Genomic DNA, 17,282 nt, shown 5'->3' with positions numbered 1-17,282 from the left:
GGAGGCAAGCCATCATCCTCGGACTGAACCAGCAGGGAATCCCCTCGCAAGGTCTTTCAAGGTGAGGGGAAAAATAAACATATAGTTCTTTCTATGGTTCTCCTGTTCAGTGCATATGCACACAAACTCTTACCGGCATTAAACATGTATGGAACTGAGTAAGTAGACTTGTACTAAATGTTGCATTTTGGATGCATTAACATAGTATTGCGGGATATGGTGATGCTATTGCTCATAAAAAATGCAAATATAACGCTCTACAATTGATGCTATACGGTTACACACTCATCTTATCAGTGTCCACACACGCCTGGTGAGAGAATCCCCACCGCATCCCCTCCCCTGAAACAAAGGGAAAACCAAACAATGACTCAGTCATTATCACAATGAATAGTAATCAAATTCATTCTTATTCGTTTCAGAGCAAATGTTTCAAAATGCCTGTGTCGCAAGAATCGAGATCCTATTATGTTTTTCCATTTTTATGAGCGTTTGTCTTTTCGGGTCTCGTCTCCTTCGCTCCTTCTGTGCGGTGTGTATTGTGCACCTTCCCACTCGCACGCAGACCCCAAGCCACTCCCCCTGCCACTCACAACAACAAAGACGAAAGATCACTCCTTCCTCTCCGACAAACAGCTTCAACTCTCTATTTGCAATTGAAGTTTTGGTCCAACAGAACCGGTCATAAGGACTCCAAAACACAATAAGACTGTTTACTGTAATGGAGAAAACCTTTATAACGATACCATTTTGTGTTTCAACTCCTCAAATTGCGTAGAGCAAAACCTAGTAAAACAGGAGTATCAATGAACATAGATTCTGAATGATTTTGTTTGTCACTCGCGGGATTGTGGTACCACTTACCACTAGCAGCTTTTGTCACACACTGTTATACTAGCTGTCTAGTCTACGTTTTATAAAAATGAGCATAAAAGACTATTATCTAAAGAATTGGCGACTTGTTTTCATTCTGAGGAATAAGGTAGGCCACTTGATTTCAACATCTGAACAGTGGACAGAATAGCAAGCTGTCCAAACAGTTGGGAGACAGACAAGGTGTGTTCATAACAATTCAACTGTTCTGCCTTGTTACCGAGCAAATAGAACCAAGTTGGCTATACTTTAAATATAAAAGATTAGCTGGCTACCAACTAGCACGTGAACTTCTGCTTGTGAGATTGTTTATACAAGACCTGTGTTCATTTTCTATAATTCCTGCTACAAGGAGTTGGTCATTATTAGTGAATGTGCATTGTGCATGGTTCTGGTTAAATTTGTAACAGAAAGGGTATTTTCATTGGACAGACTTAAAAGCCAGATCAGTGATTGCAAAAAAACAGGTTAAAATTATTTTGATAAAATAATTACATTAGTGGGTCTTATGGTTGTGGAAGGCATATATTTTGCCCAGGTTTTATCTCACAAACCCTGAATTCATTAGATTATTGCTGACTGTTTGAAATGCAGTGTATTTTACCGCTTATTTAGCGAAAACATTAATACCGAGATGTACTGTATATCGTGAATTGCCCATAAGTCTAATAACCGAGATACCATTTCTAGGCCATAATCACACAGCCCTGATAGAAGGTGCTTCATCTTCACTCATTTCTATGAGGAAAACGTTTTGGGGTAAAGTTTACTCTAGGTACAGATCAGCTTCCCCTCCTCCAATCCTAACCTTAAATGAATCATTACCGGGGTAAATGCAATACTGACCAAGATCAGCATCTAGGGTCTACTTTACTCTACACCAGGGAAAACACTGTACACAGGTGCACTATTAGAATGAGGCGTCAGTGTACAGAAGCTGTAGTGGGCAGGAACAGTGGTTGTATTTTTAGATCAGGGGCTATAAATAGCTCCGCACTTGGATACGGGAGAGCCTTGTAGCCACGGGATTCAACTCGATACATATTCATGAAATCGCGGCTCGTGATAGGCTCCTTGAAAAGTGGGGCTGGGTGGGAGCAACGAGCATCTGTGAGTAACGGATTGTGTGTATTTTTAACCGTGTGGATATGTACGTTGAATATGTGAACTCCATGCATGTGTGTTTGTATTTGAGCATTGGAGTATTTCTGCCCAGTACACCCAAACCAGTCTACCACTCACAAACCACCCTCTTGGAAATGCACATAGAAAAATATGAGAGGGGCAGACTAAAAAACACACACACAACTCTTATCTTAGGTTTTTATTAATTTGCGTTATTCACTGTCTCGGACCTCATATACGTCTTAAGAGTACCCCATACATCACAGCAACGTCAGCCCTTTCACACAAGCATTCAATCACACATACATTTCTCAATGAACTACAGAGAAACCACACAGCCATCCTCTTGTTTATCTAGTCCTCTACTCCCATGACCCTTTGTGTCCAAGGGCCCCCCTTAGGGTGGCCTCTTGATGCCTGACTGGCTGATGCGGAGTGACAGACACGTGGGCCAGCCTCGTCTGCCTCCCATGACGCAAGTAGCACAGGAGTCTAGTCTTATCCACTGCAGAGAGCTGGGTTGCATTCAGCAGGCACCACTGTATGAAAGCGTTCTCAAAACGGGAAATTAAAACTGTTTTATTATCAGTACATTTTTGGTTAGTACTGCCTCGGTCGGTCCCAAACCCAAAAAATCTGGTTTCATGCCCACTGTGCTTGCACCTGTGTTAGGACAAACCAAGAGCCTACTTTAAACCAATATAATTAACCTAAATGAAAGCTGCAATGTGTACCATTTTGGGCGACCTGACCAAATTCACATAGAAATGTGAGTTACAGGTCTGTCACTCATTGAAAGCAAGTCTAAGAAGCGGTATGTATATCTGTTATATTTGAGAAATTTCTATGCTTCCTTTTTAATGTTTCGTTTTGGCGTGTTTTACTTTATTTTTACCCCAGCTTCAAACAGCTCAAAATACAATATTTTCAGTTATGGAAAATATATTATACAGAGATTTAGATGGTACAAAGATTCTCTACATTGCTTGTTTTGTCACAAACTGAAATTAGAGTAACGAATAATTTTTGGAACCAGGTAATGGTGGAGCGATTTCTGCATATTGCTCCTTTAACCACATGTGCCTTTCCACCGGAGACTAGATTCAATTCCTGCATCTTCTATTCCTGCTATGTCTCCTCCTCCCATTATCTCTCGCTCTCCCTCTATTTCTAAACTATCTGTAATAAAGCATTTAAAAAAAAACAAATGGGAGTGGAATTCCACTCTAAAAGAAATAAAAAATTATCCTTATAGGACAATGGTCACCAACCTTTTCTGAGTCAAGATCACCGAGTCAAAATGCATGCCGAGATCTACCACTCTGATTTTTTTTATTAGCACGACTTAAAAAAATGTAAGCCTATGCAACATTAACCAATTACAAACAGTACTGTAGCAATGAGGTTTGTGCAGTAAGCTATAGGCCCAATACATTATCACTGCATACTGACTTTGCTTGAATTTACCTGCCACTGCATTGTTGTTCAAGGGCATTTCAAAAAAATGATATTTCAAAATTTGAGTTAGGCTATATGATCACACCGGTAATAGACACGTTGTTGTATTACTTGTGAGGCACAGCTGAGTGAGCATACATTTAAATAATACGCTTTTCTTTTTTTACTGGGCTGATGGTGCCTTCATCTGATGGTCAGTCTCAGCAGAGGGAGAGAGCAGCAGACTGAGGGTCCGTCTCTCAACATCCCTCCGCTCTCTCTTTCCTCCACTGACACTGAGCAAAAAGGAACATGGAGAAACTTGAGTGGCACCGCATTATTTCTGCCTCCTGCACAAATTCACGTTGATACTCCTATGAACAGAGAAAGTGAAATAGTTAATGATATTAAAAATGACCCAAGCCGCTAATAATAACAACAACGCAAACCTATAGATACACTTTCCTACTCATTCATTACTGCTGCACTGCTTGTTGTAGCGCTCAGTGGAAATAGGAAGAACGCACATTTTATGGGTTATAAAAGTGTTGAATACAAAGTGTTGACATTGCCGAGTAAGAACTTAAACCTGAACTCATAAAAAACGGCAGCTCTTTGCTGTATTCGTTGACAGTCTCTCTCTAGTCATGGTTTTAAAATCTCACAGTATCAATTTTATCGTAGCTTTCTTTTATGCCTGCTACGTGACTGCAGACTCGGTCACCTGAGCAATCTGATTGGCCAGCGAAGGCATAGTGCACTTGATTTCCTCTCCAGGCCCACTGGGAAGGCAGAGTTTGTACCTTCAGACACATGAAATGGCAACAGTTTGCCTACCCAGTGCGCAGGGCAGCTGAATTGGCTGTACCTACCACCAACAGCCCGAGACTAATTAAAACATTTAAAAAAGGAAAACAATGCTTTATCGTTGTTTCTTTTCTTTACAAAAATGTTTGGCAATCGACTAGAAATGCCTTGGAGATGGGCAAGTCGACCGACCGGTTGGTGACCACTGTTTATAGGACAAGCAGTGCTACTGCACTTATCACTGGCATGTTGTCCAGACAAAGCTTAGACCAGCGTGTTCCATAAGTGTCAGCTGCCAGCCAAATAGCTGACCACTAACACCTTATGTTACTGGGGTGTTAACGTGGCCACCAAATTTGATTTTGTAGGGCAAACGTTTTGTGGTGGGGCATGCCACCGCGCCCCGTAGCTTGCTCCTTCTATTCCAGTATCATACACCTATTGGTGCCCAGCCCACATGGCCTTCAATAACACACGTATCTATTTAATGAAGTAATATGTGCACAAAACTAAATGACATTTAGTAATTTACACACACAGACAGCCATAGTAAGAACAGCTGCCATTTTGGTCACATTATACAAACACATTTCTCATTCTCCCCCTTTGAAAATACATTTAGTGATATCAAAAACAGCCAATTTTTTTCCATTGTGCTGGCTACTTCAGATTTCCGGGAACACAAGTTGTTTTTAAATGGCGTTGAAAAAGATAATGAAACACTATCACAGAAGAAGCAGTACAAAGGGGGGGGGGGGGGGGTGGGGGTGGGGGGGGGGGGTGATCAGCCACATGGGAAATAGTGAGGACATCCACGAAGTGACGTGCACAGTGCTTTCACAGTGAAAAGTGTACGAACTTCAAAAAATATGGCGAACATATACACGCGCCCACACAAACCTGTGTGATACACGTGAAGACGACATACATAAAAAGAGTAAACGTTACAATGAAAGTGTCGCAGACACGCACAGACAACAATGTTTGGAAAAGTCCGGGAAGCGGAAAGGTCACCTACCTGCTTAGAATGCAAGATGCGAAACTAAAGAAGAGATGGAAAGAGAGGGAGAGAGAGAGAGCGAGAGAGAGAGAGAGAGAGAAAGGCAAAAGGCTAAATGATGGAGCTGCACGAAGCAGGAGAGGGGTGGGGGCTCTTTCGCCACACCCATCACCACCGGCCCCAACAAAAATCTCCCCCAGCAATACAGAGTGACAGATCAATTGATCACATTTGGATTCGGTCCTGTCCCTTTGTTCCCCTCACGAGCTCTGTCGCGCTCTAAAAATGTGCAGGCCTGACACGGCAGATAGACCAGAGGGGTACCAGCCCAGGGAACATGCAGTGTTTACTGGTATTGTACTATTAGTACTCATAGTAGTACATCCAACATCATTATCTAGCTAAGGAGCAACACCGGACTAGAGGAGGAGACTGCGTCTGCAATGGAGGACAGGAAGCTCTGGAAGACAGACTTTTCATCCCGTCGACCCCAGCAGATCAGATGATGATTGATGAGAGTTTTTATTTTGATCTTTAACTAGGCAAGTCAGTGAAGAACAAATTCTTATTTACAATCACGGGCCTACCAAAAGGCAGAAAAGACCTCCTGCCTTTTAGTAGTAGAGTTACAGTAGTTTTAGAATGAAAGGCTTTATATGAGAATGATATACAGCTAGCTGTATAAGTACTACCATGGTAACTGCAGAGTAGAAGTGGCCTTATAGCTCAGACTGATGTATTATAATGGAGCACACTTGAGTACACCATATGAAAGCCGATTAAAGCAAATGATACAACCAAATCAACCTTAAAAGGAGAGGAAACAAACTAAGACAAATGAAGCCGCTTACTAATTAATAATGGGTAGGAATGTATGGAATGGGAGATGTTTTACATTACGGCAGCCTTATACTACTACAGTTATGCTTAGGAAATAGTCTAGAAATTGGCATTTCTTTTTTAAAATTTAAATTTAATTTTAACCCCCTTTTCTCCCCAATTTCGTAGTATCCAATTGTTAGTGGTTACTCTCTTATCTCATCGCTACAACTCCCGTACGGGCTCGGGAGAGACGAAGGTTGAAAGCCATGCGTCCTCCGATACACAACCCAACCAGGCCGCACTGCTTCTTAACACAGCGCGCATCCAACCCGGAAGCCAGCCGCACCAATGTGTCGGAGGAAACACTGTGCACCTGGTTTACACTCGACCTGGTTTAGCGTGCACTGCGCCCGGCCCGCCACAGGAGTCGCTAGTACACGATGAAACAAGGATATCCCTACCGGCCAAACCCTCCCTAACCCGGATGATGCTAGGCCAATTGTGCATCGCCCCATGGGCCTCCCGGTCGTGGCCGGCTGCGTCAGAGTCTGGGCGCGAACCCAGAGTCTCCGGTGGCACAGCTAGCACTGCTGTGCCACCCGGGAGGCCGGCATGGGCATTTCTAACACACCAGACAGTTTTTCTCCCTAGGCTCCCATTGTTAGACAATTAATGACCATTCTGCTCAAAACACGCCCACTGGACCAACCCATGCTCAATTGCCAGTCTGTTTCTGTACCAAGTCAAATTGGAGGATGTAAACGACAAGTAACGTCAAATAGTATCCACTGAACAACCAGAGTACTATTTGGGTAATTCAACTGTAGTTAGTCTGTCACAGACTACTGAGTTGTGGAGTGCTACCATGTTATTGAGCACCATCAAATTAGAAATATATAAATCCTCATTTGAAATGAACACTACCCTGACTTCATTCTGGTATCATTTTTTCAATAGGCTCCATTCAGAGGTCCTTAAGGATGCACCTTTCTCCTCATGCTTAATATGCCATTTGTAATGCATTCTTGTGCATTGAGCTGAGCAACAGACATGGTGAAATCTAAGGGATATTTTTAGCAATCCACCACGATGCCACAACAACATTCCGAGCTGACTTTGACAAGTGTACAACTTCCGGTGGGGGTGGAATTCGTTGACAGTGTTCTGGATATCTGTGTCTGTGGGTCCATCTTTCCGACTCACTCTTGGTTCCCACTGAACCGCTCTCTCAGGCACTCATACACACACTCTGATTTACCCCACATCATTAAAAACTCTGTTCAGTGCAGCAGCCGGGCTGCACATTTCAAGACAAACCACACACACACACACACGCACACGCACACACACACACACACACACACACACACACACACACACACACACACACACACACACACGACAATGACGCTAACGCTGAAAAATGTCTGTTAAGCTAGGCTTGTTAATTGCTTCCAGAAGTTACAACCATTGACACAGTTGAGCACTCTTTTCATTATGGCACAGGTACAAAGATGAGCCCTCTTTCTACATCTATGGGCAGACTCTGCATTGGGTTGTTCCATGTCATATCAGCAAGCCATGACACCCACCATCTCAGATTTATTTTACCTTTATTTCACTAGGCAAGTCAGTTATGAACAAATTCTTATTTACAATGACGGCCTACCCCGGCCAAACCTGGACGATAGTGGGCGGATTGTGCCCCGCCCTATGTGACTCCCAATCATGGCCGGATGTGATACAGCCTGGATTCGAACCAGGGACTGTAGTGACGCATCTTGCACTGAGATGCAGTGCCTTAGACCGCTGCGACACCCAGGATCCCAGTTAGAAACAGATAAGATTCCTGCAAACCTTAGTTTGTTGAACTATACATTTGATCTGAGAAATTAAGCTAATTGATTACACCCTTATTGGTCCTTTTATTTGACAGGATTCAGAAAAAGAGAACCTTAACCTCCAACAATGAGTAAGACATGAGGAATCCAAAGAAATAGTCAAAAACCACCTGCAAGACCCCACGCCAATCCCACCCCAATAACGAGTATACAGCATCAGTTCTCCATGTCTGACTAGTAGTATGGAGTTGCGGCTCAGAGTATTGTAATGTATTCCCAGTGAATTTGGTGAATTTTTGTTCAGAGAAATTAGTCGTTGAAATGGTTTGGTTTATGTCCCATCCTACATCCTGATATTACCAGGTTCTGACCCCTGAATTTGCACTAGCCTTCAGGTGACTTGTGCGTTCCAACTATGGGAACTATATCATAACCGACCTGATATGACGCGGCGGTCGGTGCCGTTTAAGGAGGACATTATTTTTATTTTAATGAGCATGGCCATATTTCTACTACAGCATATTGGATGACTAACTCACTAACTCATTCACCCAGCTCAATGTAACATCGATAGGTTTAGGCTACTACATGATACTCGAATTTGCCCTTTATCCATCATGAGTTTGCTACAACCTAGCCAACAATTTAAAGGTTTGTTGGCTAGGTTGTAGCCAAGAAACTACAATAAAGTAAGTACAAAGTAGGTACACAGGTCAAGATACAAATCTCATAAGGTGACAGACAGTGACACATTCAATACCGCCTGGCACACTCATCTGCATCTAGCTGACCTGGGGAAATGATTCGTCCAAACAGTTGTAACTAAAATTATTGGATAAATTCAGGTAGGTCCCTCCCCATCTCGTTCCGTTTGCTTTCGTTTAAAAAAAAAAGAGTTTTGCAACAGAATCGGAAGAATTAATAGAGTTCACATTCGTACCAGCCACCAACAGCATCATCCCTTTGCTCATTGTACAATTCCTTCTCACATCTACATACTCTCCTCCCCTCACCTTTTTCCTTTGCTTGTAGAATTCAGTGCACAACACAGCTGTTTGAAACCAGGCTCAAAAACCTCTCAAAAAGCAGAACTTTCATACCATAATCGCTAGACAGCCTACATCGTTGTCACCATTGTAACGTTATACCGTTAAATCAACAAACTAGAACTAACGCGTGCTGTACGGTATACAGAAACTACTTTTCCGATATTAGAACATCAAAAACGGTTCTGTTAAATGTCTCTAAATGAATGCACAATTAATTATGAGAATATTTATTTGTAAATTACAATTTTAATGGTTTGGCATTTTAATAAGTAGTGTGAAAATATACTTAGACATTTTCATGGATAACATTAGCATAATGTTTTCTCTTAGAGAGTGGAGAGGAAGGAAAGGAGGAAGACTGGATAGGAAGGGAGTAAAAAGAGTGAAGCGAGGAGAGTGTAGAAGAGTGAGGTGGAAAGGTAAAGAGAAGGAAAGGAAGAAAGAGAAGGAAGACGAGTGAAGAAAAGAGGAGAAAGATTGGAGCAGAAGAAAAGGTTAAGAGAGTAAGAGCAGACAGAGAAGGTACAATGGCAATTTTCCAAGAAACAGAATGAATGATATATGGACAGCAGCAAGAAATAGGTTCACTGTTCCTATGCTTATTGTGAAGACAAACTTCAACCCCCCCCTGCCAGGAGTTCATGGAAAAGCTGGCCAAAAACAGAGCAATCCTGAAGAAGATACATTCTTCTGAGAAATATACAGATTAGGTTGGTAGAAGTATATTATGTAGTTACCAATCTCATCAGCATTTTATTTCTTTATTAAGTTAAGTATTTCACATACACTATTGCCTGTTCTCTTCTGCTCTTATTCTACCCAGACTACCAGGACAACTGAATGGGTGTTCAAATCAGACAGTTGTGTCTTGTCTGTAGCGTTTCTGTAATATAGTCATTTTCTCTATCACAGTGTGCCTGTTAAGACTAAATACATGAAACAGGAATTGTCCCCCATTTTTATTTAACAAATAATAACATTGGATATTTTAATGATATATTGACCGTCGAACTGGAAATGTCCATGGTTTTAATTTCAGAAATCTGGTCACCTTAATCTAGAGTGCCCCTGAGGCTACTGAAGACCATTGCAAAACATTGTGTATTAGTTTGGTGACATGTAAATTAGGACTGTCAAAGTTAACACGTGAAATTTAAAAATCGGCGTACATTGTTTTGACGCCGTTAATCCATTTCTTCACCACACGGACTCTTTTAAGTGCAGAACACAACACTGGTGCAGGCAGTGCTTGCGGCTTTGCATGGCTGACGACTGTCTGCCTCTAGCCAAAGTCATGTGAAAGTTAGCTTGGTTTTTTTCTTTCTGCCACAGATTGGTGCGCATCTCACAGGCCGTTTTAAACTACTTGTGAGCCGATATTTGTTGGTTTAATAACTATTTTTTTAAAGCTAGCTAGTCATGTTACCTACCTTTGTTAATTAGCTAGCAACATAACAGACTAGGCTATGCACAAATTTTTAAATAGCACAGGAAGAACTGAAAAGGAATAGGCTCTACAAAGAGATGCTTCAAAAGGTAGGCTGCAATATGCAAGAGTGGGGTGTAAGAGTACAGCGAAATGCCTTTCTTGCCTGCTCTTTCCCAACAATGCAGTAATCAATATCACAGTCAATAGTGCGAGAGCGGGAGTAAGAGAGTAATTCTCGACCAGAAAGTGGAAAGGTCCTCTGATGTCACATAGGTTGATACATTGCTGTGTTCTCATTTATAACGTCCCACTGTACCGAATATCATTACTAAACTTGAGACATACGAGTTACCACACCCAGTCTCAGGGATGATTAACTCTGGAAATGCCTTTGGTCACTAGTTAGGTAAATCAGCTTTTTTTTTTCTCTTGCACATTATTTGTGGAACAATTTTCAACATTTTCTTAAATTTTATGTTCTGGCAACTCAAAAAGCTGACTGAGGACTATATTACTGGAAAATGTGTTGATTGTGTTTAATCGGCTGATTATTTATAATAATGACAATTACAACAATCCTGAATGAACACTTATTTTAACAAAATATAATACATCAATAAAAATCTATTTAGCCTCAAATAAATAATGAAACATATTCAATTTGGTTTAAATAATGCAAAAACAAAGTGTTGAAGAAGTAAAAGTGCAATATGTGCCATGTAAAAAAGCTAACGTTTAAGTTCCTTGCTCTGAACATATGAAAGTTGGTGGTTCCTTTTAACATGAGACTTCAATATTCCAAGGTAAGAGGGTTTAGGTTGTAGTTAATATAGTATTTATATAACTATTTCTCTCTATACCATTTGTATTTCATATACCTTTGACTATTGGATGTTCTTCTAGGCACTTTAGTATTTCCGGTGTAACAATATAGCTTCCCGACCCTCTCCTCGTCCCTACCTGGGCTCGAACCAGGAACACGTCGACAACAGCCACACTCGAAGCAGCGTTACCCATCGCTCCACAAAAGCTGCGGCACTTACGGGGCAAGGGGAATAACTACTCCAAGTCTCAGAGCGAGTGACGTTTGAAACGCTATTAGCGCGCACCCCGCTAACTAGCTAGCCATTTCACATCGGTTACACCAGCCATTAGGCTGATAGGCTTGAAGTCATAAACAGCGCTGTGCAACAAGAATGTGCTGTTTGAATGAATGCTTACGAGCCTGCTGCTGCCTACCATCGCTCAGTCAGACTGCTCTATCAAATCATAGACTTAATTATAACATAACACACAGAAATACGAGCCTTTGGTCATTAATATGGTTGAATCCAGAAACTATTATTTCGAAAACAAAATGTTTATTATTTCAGTGAAATACGGAACTGTTCGGTATTTCATCGAACGGGCCGCATCCCTAAGTCTAAAAATTCTTGTTACATTGTACAACCTTCAATGTTATGTCATAATTACGTAAAATTCTGACAAATTAGTTCGCAATGAGCCAGGCTGCCCAAACTGTTGTATATACCCTGACTCTGCGTGCAATGAACGCAAGAGAAGTGACACAATTTCACCTGGTTAATATTGCCTGCTAACCTGGATATCTTTTAGCTAAATACGCAGGTTTAAAAATATATACTTCTGTGTATTGATTTTAAGAAAGGCATTGGTGTTTATGGTTAGGTACAGTTGTGCAACGATTGTGCTTTTTTCGCAAATGCGCTTTTGTTAAATCATCCCCCAGAGCTACATCGATTATATGCAACGCAGGACACGCTAGATAAACTAGTAATGTGATCAACCATGTGTAGTTAACTAGTGACTATCATTGATTGATTGTTTTTTATAAGATAAGTTTAATGCTAGCTAGCAACTTACCTTGGCTTCTTACTGCATTCGCATAACAGGCAGGCTCCTCGTGGAGTGCAATGTTAGGCAGGTGGTTAGAGTGTTGGACTAGTTAACCGTAAGGTTGCAAGATTGAATCCCAGAGCTGACAGGGTAAAAATCTGTCGTTCTGCCCCTGGACAAGGCAGTTAACCCACCATTCCTAGGCCGTCATTGAAAATAAGAATGTGTTCTTAACTGACTTGCCTAGTTAAATAAAAAGGTGTAAAAAAAAAATATTTAAAACATTTGCAAAATCGGCGTCCAAAAATAACGATTTCCGATTGTTATGAAAACTTGAAATCGGCACTAATTAATCGGTCATGCCGATTAAATCGGTCTAACTCTATTATAAAATACCTCTAAGGTATGCAATGACTGACATGGCAAGAGGAACTGATTTTGAGATTTTTGAGATGACTTTCAACAGTAAGTTGAAAGCCACCCTCTCGTGCCCCGTAGGGGCTGCACCCTACAGTTTGGGAACCACTGATCTATTCAATGCTGGCCAAATTCCACTCAAGATTTTAGAGGGGTAATTTATGAGTATGGGACTATTGGCTGCACAAATCAAAATGCCCTGGTCAAGTCTACTGCTCCACCAGCGAGCCAATAGAGATGTGTCTTGTGGGGAGTCAGAGCAGTCTCGAATGATTAATCAGAAAACAGGCCCTGAAAATTCCTTCCCTTGGAGGTACTTTGCAGCATGGTCAAGTAATTGACGGGCAGATGTTGGGCCATTTTTAGCTTTTCCGACCACACCGGAAAAATAATAATGTAGCAGAATACTAGCAGGGTAACAGGCCTGTGGAGCTTTGACAAATCCCACACTGTGTTTTTATAATGCGTGAACTCATGGCGCATGCGTCTCGATAGTCCAATGCGGCTTCCTCTCCTCTTCATCTGCGCAGTTTGGAAAACACGGGATAAAGTGACAGCAATATGTCGAATGCCTTTTTGGAATTTGCTTTCACTTGGAAAGGAGAGGTCTCAACTATATTCAACTTTATTTCAGGTAGGCACAGATGGATGAAAATGAGACGAGGGGAGGGGCCTTTTTAGACTGCTGACGTGCACCCTTTGTGCTGAAGGACAAAGCACCCATGGCTAGGGGAGGATGTGGTTAGTTCAGAAATCACTGACCCTCACAGAGCAAATGGGACCTAATGCGAGCTATTGATCAGCTGGAATACGATAGCGTGGATGGCCCTCGCATTATAAGTGTCTCGGGCCATTATCGACAGATTCTGCCTCCTATGAAGAAGTCACAAGCCGGCCTACGTCCTGTTTCATGTACTAAAGGAAAACTGTACCTAAACGATTACAATGTTTCTGTCTGTAACTCTGTTTGTCCATTTCTCAGTCTTTCTGTTAAGATCATCCTTCCCTTCATTCATCCATCCACTCCTTTCATCCTTCCACCCTTCCTAGACAAGCCGATGTGAATGACATCCACCACCAGAACTGCTCGTAGTGTGAGAGTATGAGCGAAAGCAAGCGGGCGAGAATTCGATAGCATGACTCATTACCGAGCTGAAACGCGAGCACCCTCTGCGTGGTCGGAACCAACCAGAAGCCTGCGATACAACTTCCGCTTTTGGACGTTAACAAGGCGACACGCCATCTTAACCCTTGACACTCGTGGGAATGGGCCTATACGGATAGGACTAAATTTAAATGTTTCTTACAGAAGAAATATGAAAAGCATATGCCTAACCATGGTAGCAATTGAAAGTGAACAATTTGGAGAATATGGGGAAATTATAAGACCAAAGTTGAGGACACAACAATTCACCTGACACAAGACAAACAAAACAATACACTTGATTTTGTGCACTTTGCCTCATTTGTTGATAACGAAATCAGAAAATAATCTTGATTTGATATTAAGATGAAAACGTATTGGACCTTTAATATACCAGTATATAGATATGCAGAAATGAGTTTAAAAGCTCAAAATGCAATGGTGACTTGACCTCACAAGACCAGCTAGTTACACATAGCATATTTTTGAGGCACAAAATAGGCTCACATATCGATTTTATACAATCGTCAGGCCACAGTTTTCTTCATCCATTAAATGGTTATAACCCATACCCAAAACACTAAGATAATAACATGTCCCTTGGTCGTTTCCCCCAACAAAATCATTGTACATTTTAGATAAATGTATGACTTACTCGCTAAATCGGTAAATCGCTAGTTTATGAAATTACAGTTCAGCAATCCCAGAAATTCTTGGGTTTCTTTGTGTGCGTTGCTAGGAGCCCTCTGCATGTAAACCTATAATAATGGTATTGTAATGACCAACGTTTCATTCCCCAGGCCACACCAGATGACATAGCCTGCTAAAGCTGTATCTAGGGGATTTTTGGTGTTTGGATTTCAATGTAAAAAGAGGAAACCTGGTATGCTTCTGTCTCCCGGTTCAGGCTCATATTTCCAGTGAACCGAGCGCACTTCCCCCGAGACCACTGATCGAGCTCACAAACAAGCTCTGGGTTTGAAATGGAGGACTGTCAGAAGATTTGGGTTCAGGTTGTTGTGTCACAGCTAAGTTCCTGGAAAGAGAAAGGTCTTGCAGGTGTCTCAGATGTGTTACGTTTCAAAAACACAGGACAACATTTTAAAATACTTATGCTGGAAGGGATCTAGCAAGGGTGCAGTTTGACACTGTCAACCGACCCCACTGTAGGTAGAAGTTTCCCTTAACAACTGATCTAGGAACCAGCTTACCCTCCCCCAGTCATACCTTTAACCATTAGGGGGCGAAAAAAGGCTAAACTGATTTTAGATAAGTGTCTAGGTGCAACTCAATCCTATTCCACCAAACCCAGATTATCTAAAGCTAAGCCCCTCCTATCAGACCTAGACACAAGGTTGCTCTTAACATCACAAGGCCTAGCCATAGGCCTAACCACATCTCCGAACCAAGGGAAGCGCTGTATCAAAGGTAATAAGCATTCATTGCATTCACATTTGCAGCACATTGGAATCAAAAGTCATGTGACATCACTATCCAATTAGAATCCTTATCATATTGTTGCTATTATGGAAGGCTTGGAGCCTAAATGGAGGAAGGTTTGCTGAATCCTGGGGAGGCCATACTCGTGAACCTTTGCTAAAACCATTGGTTCTAAATGGCAAGATGCCAACTTTTCTCATAGGCCAACCTGGCGAAATTAGCCACGATTCTGGGGATGGCCAGCTGAGCAGATGACTACATCCGGTAATAAAAAAACAAATCAACCTATCAAAGACCTTAAATGGTAGACACTATCCAATTGCATTTGTTAAACAGGTCAACTTGGCCACTAGAGGGAGATAGTTAAATGGCATATACTAGTTGGATAGTTTATCAGATGCTTTTATCCAAAGCGACTAACAGTCATGCATGACAACTGCTTGGTTTTCGTTTGCTACCAATGGTCTTGGTAAGTCGATTGTGCTAATACAGTGTACAAAACATTAGGAACTCCTTCCTAATATTGAGTTGCACCCCCTTTTCCTTCAAAACAGCCTCAATTCGTCAGGGCATGGAGTCTACAAGGTGTCAAAAGCATTCCACAGGGATGATGGCCCATGTAGACTCCAATGCTTCCCCTAAATGTGCCAAGTTGGCTGGATGTCTTTTGGGTGGTATACCATTCTTGATACACATGGGAAACTGTTGAGTGAAAAACCCAGAAGCATTGCAGATCTTGACACACTCAAACCGGTAATTTATCCACGTGAAATGGTTGGATGGAAACGTGGTTACTGGTACACATACACTATCCATGTCTCAAGGCTTAACATTCCTTCTTTAACCAAGCTTCTCCCCTTCATCTACACTGAATGAAGTGGATTTAACATGTGACAGCAATAAGGAATCATAGCTTTCACCTGGTCTGTGTCATGGAAAGCAGGTGCTCCTAATGTTTTTCACACTCAGTGTATTTTGAATGATGCTTCCTTGACCAGGCTACTGTACTGATGTTACACAACATTCAAAAGGCAGTAAGGAACGTTTCCGCATATGTACCAAATATTGTGCTTTTGCGAGATTGTTATTACTTTTTTAAAGAGGATTATGCATTTCTATTCGTATCTACATCCTTCAGAAAAAGATGGAAGATGTTGGAGATCTTGTCAACAGTTGTATTCTCCTGACCATTATGACTATTTGGTGGCATAGTCCACTAAGACAGTTGCCTCAAAGTTCAATGGCTGAAAGTTCAAATCACTTTACAGAGCAAGTTTTTATTTTTATTTAAGGAATTACCACTCCACTGCTGGTCCTCAAGTCAAATATGTGTATATGTGACAAAGGAGATACTTATAACAATGCATATAAAATGACGTAGGCCTACATTTAGGTATACACATCCATGCAATATGATTATTAGGTCCTAGCAATGTGTTTGTGAACAAGGCTGAAAATTCCTTATGGAATTCATTCCAAATCTTACATTTTGCATGGTGATGACAGATTTTTTTTTCTCTCAACACAATACCTCAATGAATGTTATTCCACATTTCAAAATAAATATTATCACCCCATGGGGGATCCAAAATCACAGCGTAAATGGCACCATTCACTGAGTTAATTGTCAAGACACATATTTGCACGTGACGTAGTTAATTTGATTATCAGAACGTGCAGTGGATTTCTGGTAAGGATGCTTTAGTGAAAAAGTGTCGGGATCAGGTCCAGCTACGTCGACAATTTTAATTGGCTGATAAGGACTTAGTTACTGGATATTAATTATCTGCTCAGCTAGTCGGCCCCAGCACCGTGGCTAATTTTGCCAGGTTGGCCTATAAAAAAAGCTAGCAGTTAGCCATTTAAGACCAATGGTTTAAACCAATGGTCTCAGCAAAAGTTCACGAACATGGCCCGTGTGGCTCTGGTCCCTCATACACAATCTCATCCGGTGTCTGACGCAAAACTCAAAAGGGAGGTTGTATTGATATCATCATCTGATCTGTGTGCTCACCCATCATAGACTTTAACAGAGAGAGCAAGA

General features: G+C 41.5%; 1 protein-coding gene across 6 annotated transcripts in view; it reads right to left on the bottom strand.

Moving 5' to 3' along the window:
- LOC124002852 (serine/threonine-protein kinase MARK1-like) overlaps positions 1 to 17,282 on the bottom strand; it is a 75,930-nt gene that overhangs the window by 28,484 nt on the left and 30,164 nt on the right. For 3 of the 6 annotated variants that reach the window (XM_046310587.1, XM_046310589.1, XM_046310590.1), the window contains exon 4: positions 5,261 to 5,284. The exons of the other annotated variants lie outside the window; for them this stretch is intronic. In XM_046310587.1, coding sequence (XP_046166543.1) covers positions 5,261 to 5,284 — 24 coding nt within the window. The remainder of the gene's footprint in view (positions 1 to 5,260; positions 5,285 to 17,282) is intronic. 6 annotated transcript variants of the gene reach the window in all.

Source organism: Oncorhynchus gorbuscha, linkage group LG18 (genome assembly GCF_021184085.1).
Source record: "Oncorhynchus gorbuscha isolate QuinsamMale2020 ecotype Even-year linkage group LG18, OgorEven_v1.0, whole genome shotgun sequence".
NCBI classification, from domain to species: domain Eukaryota; kingdom Metazoa; phylum Chordata; class Actinopteri; order Salmoniformes; family Salmonidae; genus Oncorhynchus; species Oncorhynchus gorbuscha.
The sequence above is the reverse complement of the archived record's forward strand: the minus strand, read 5'-3'. Positions and strand labels throughout refer to the sequence as shown.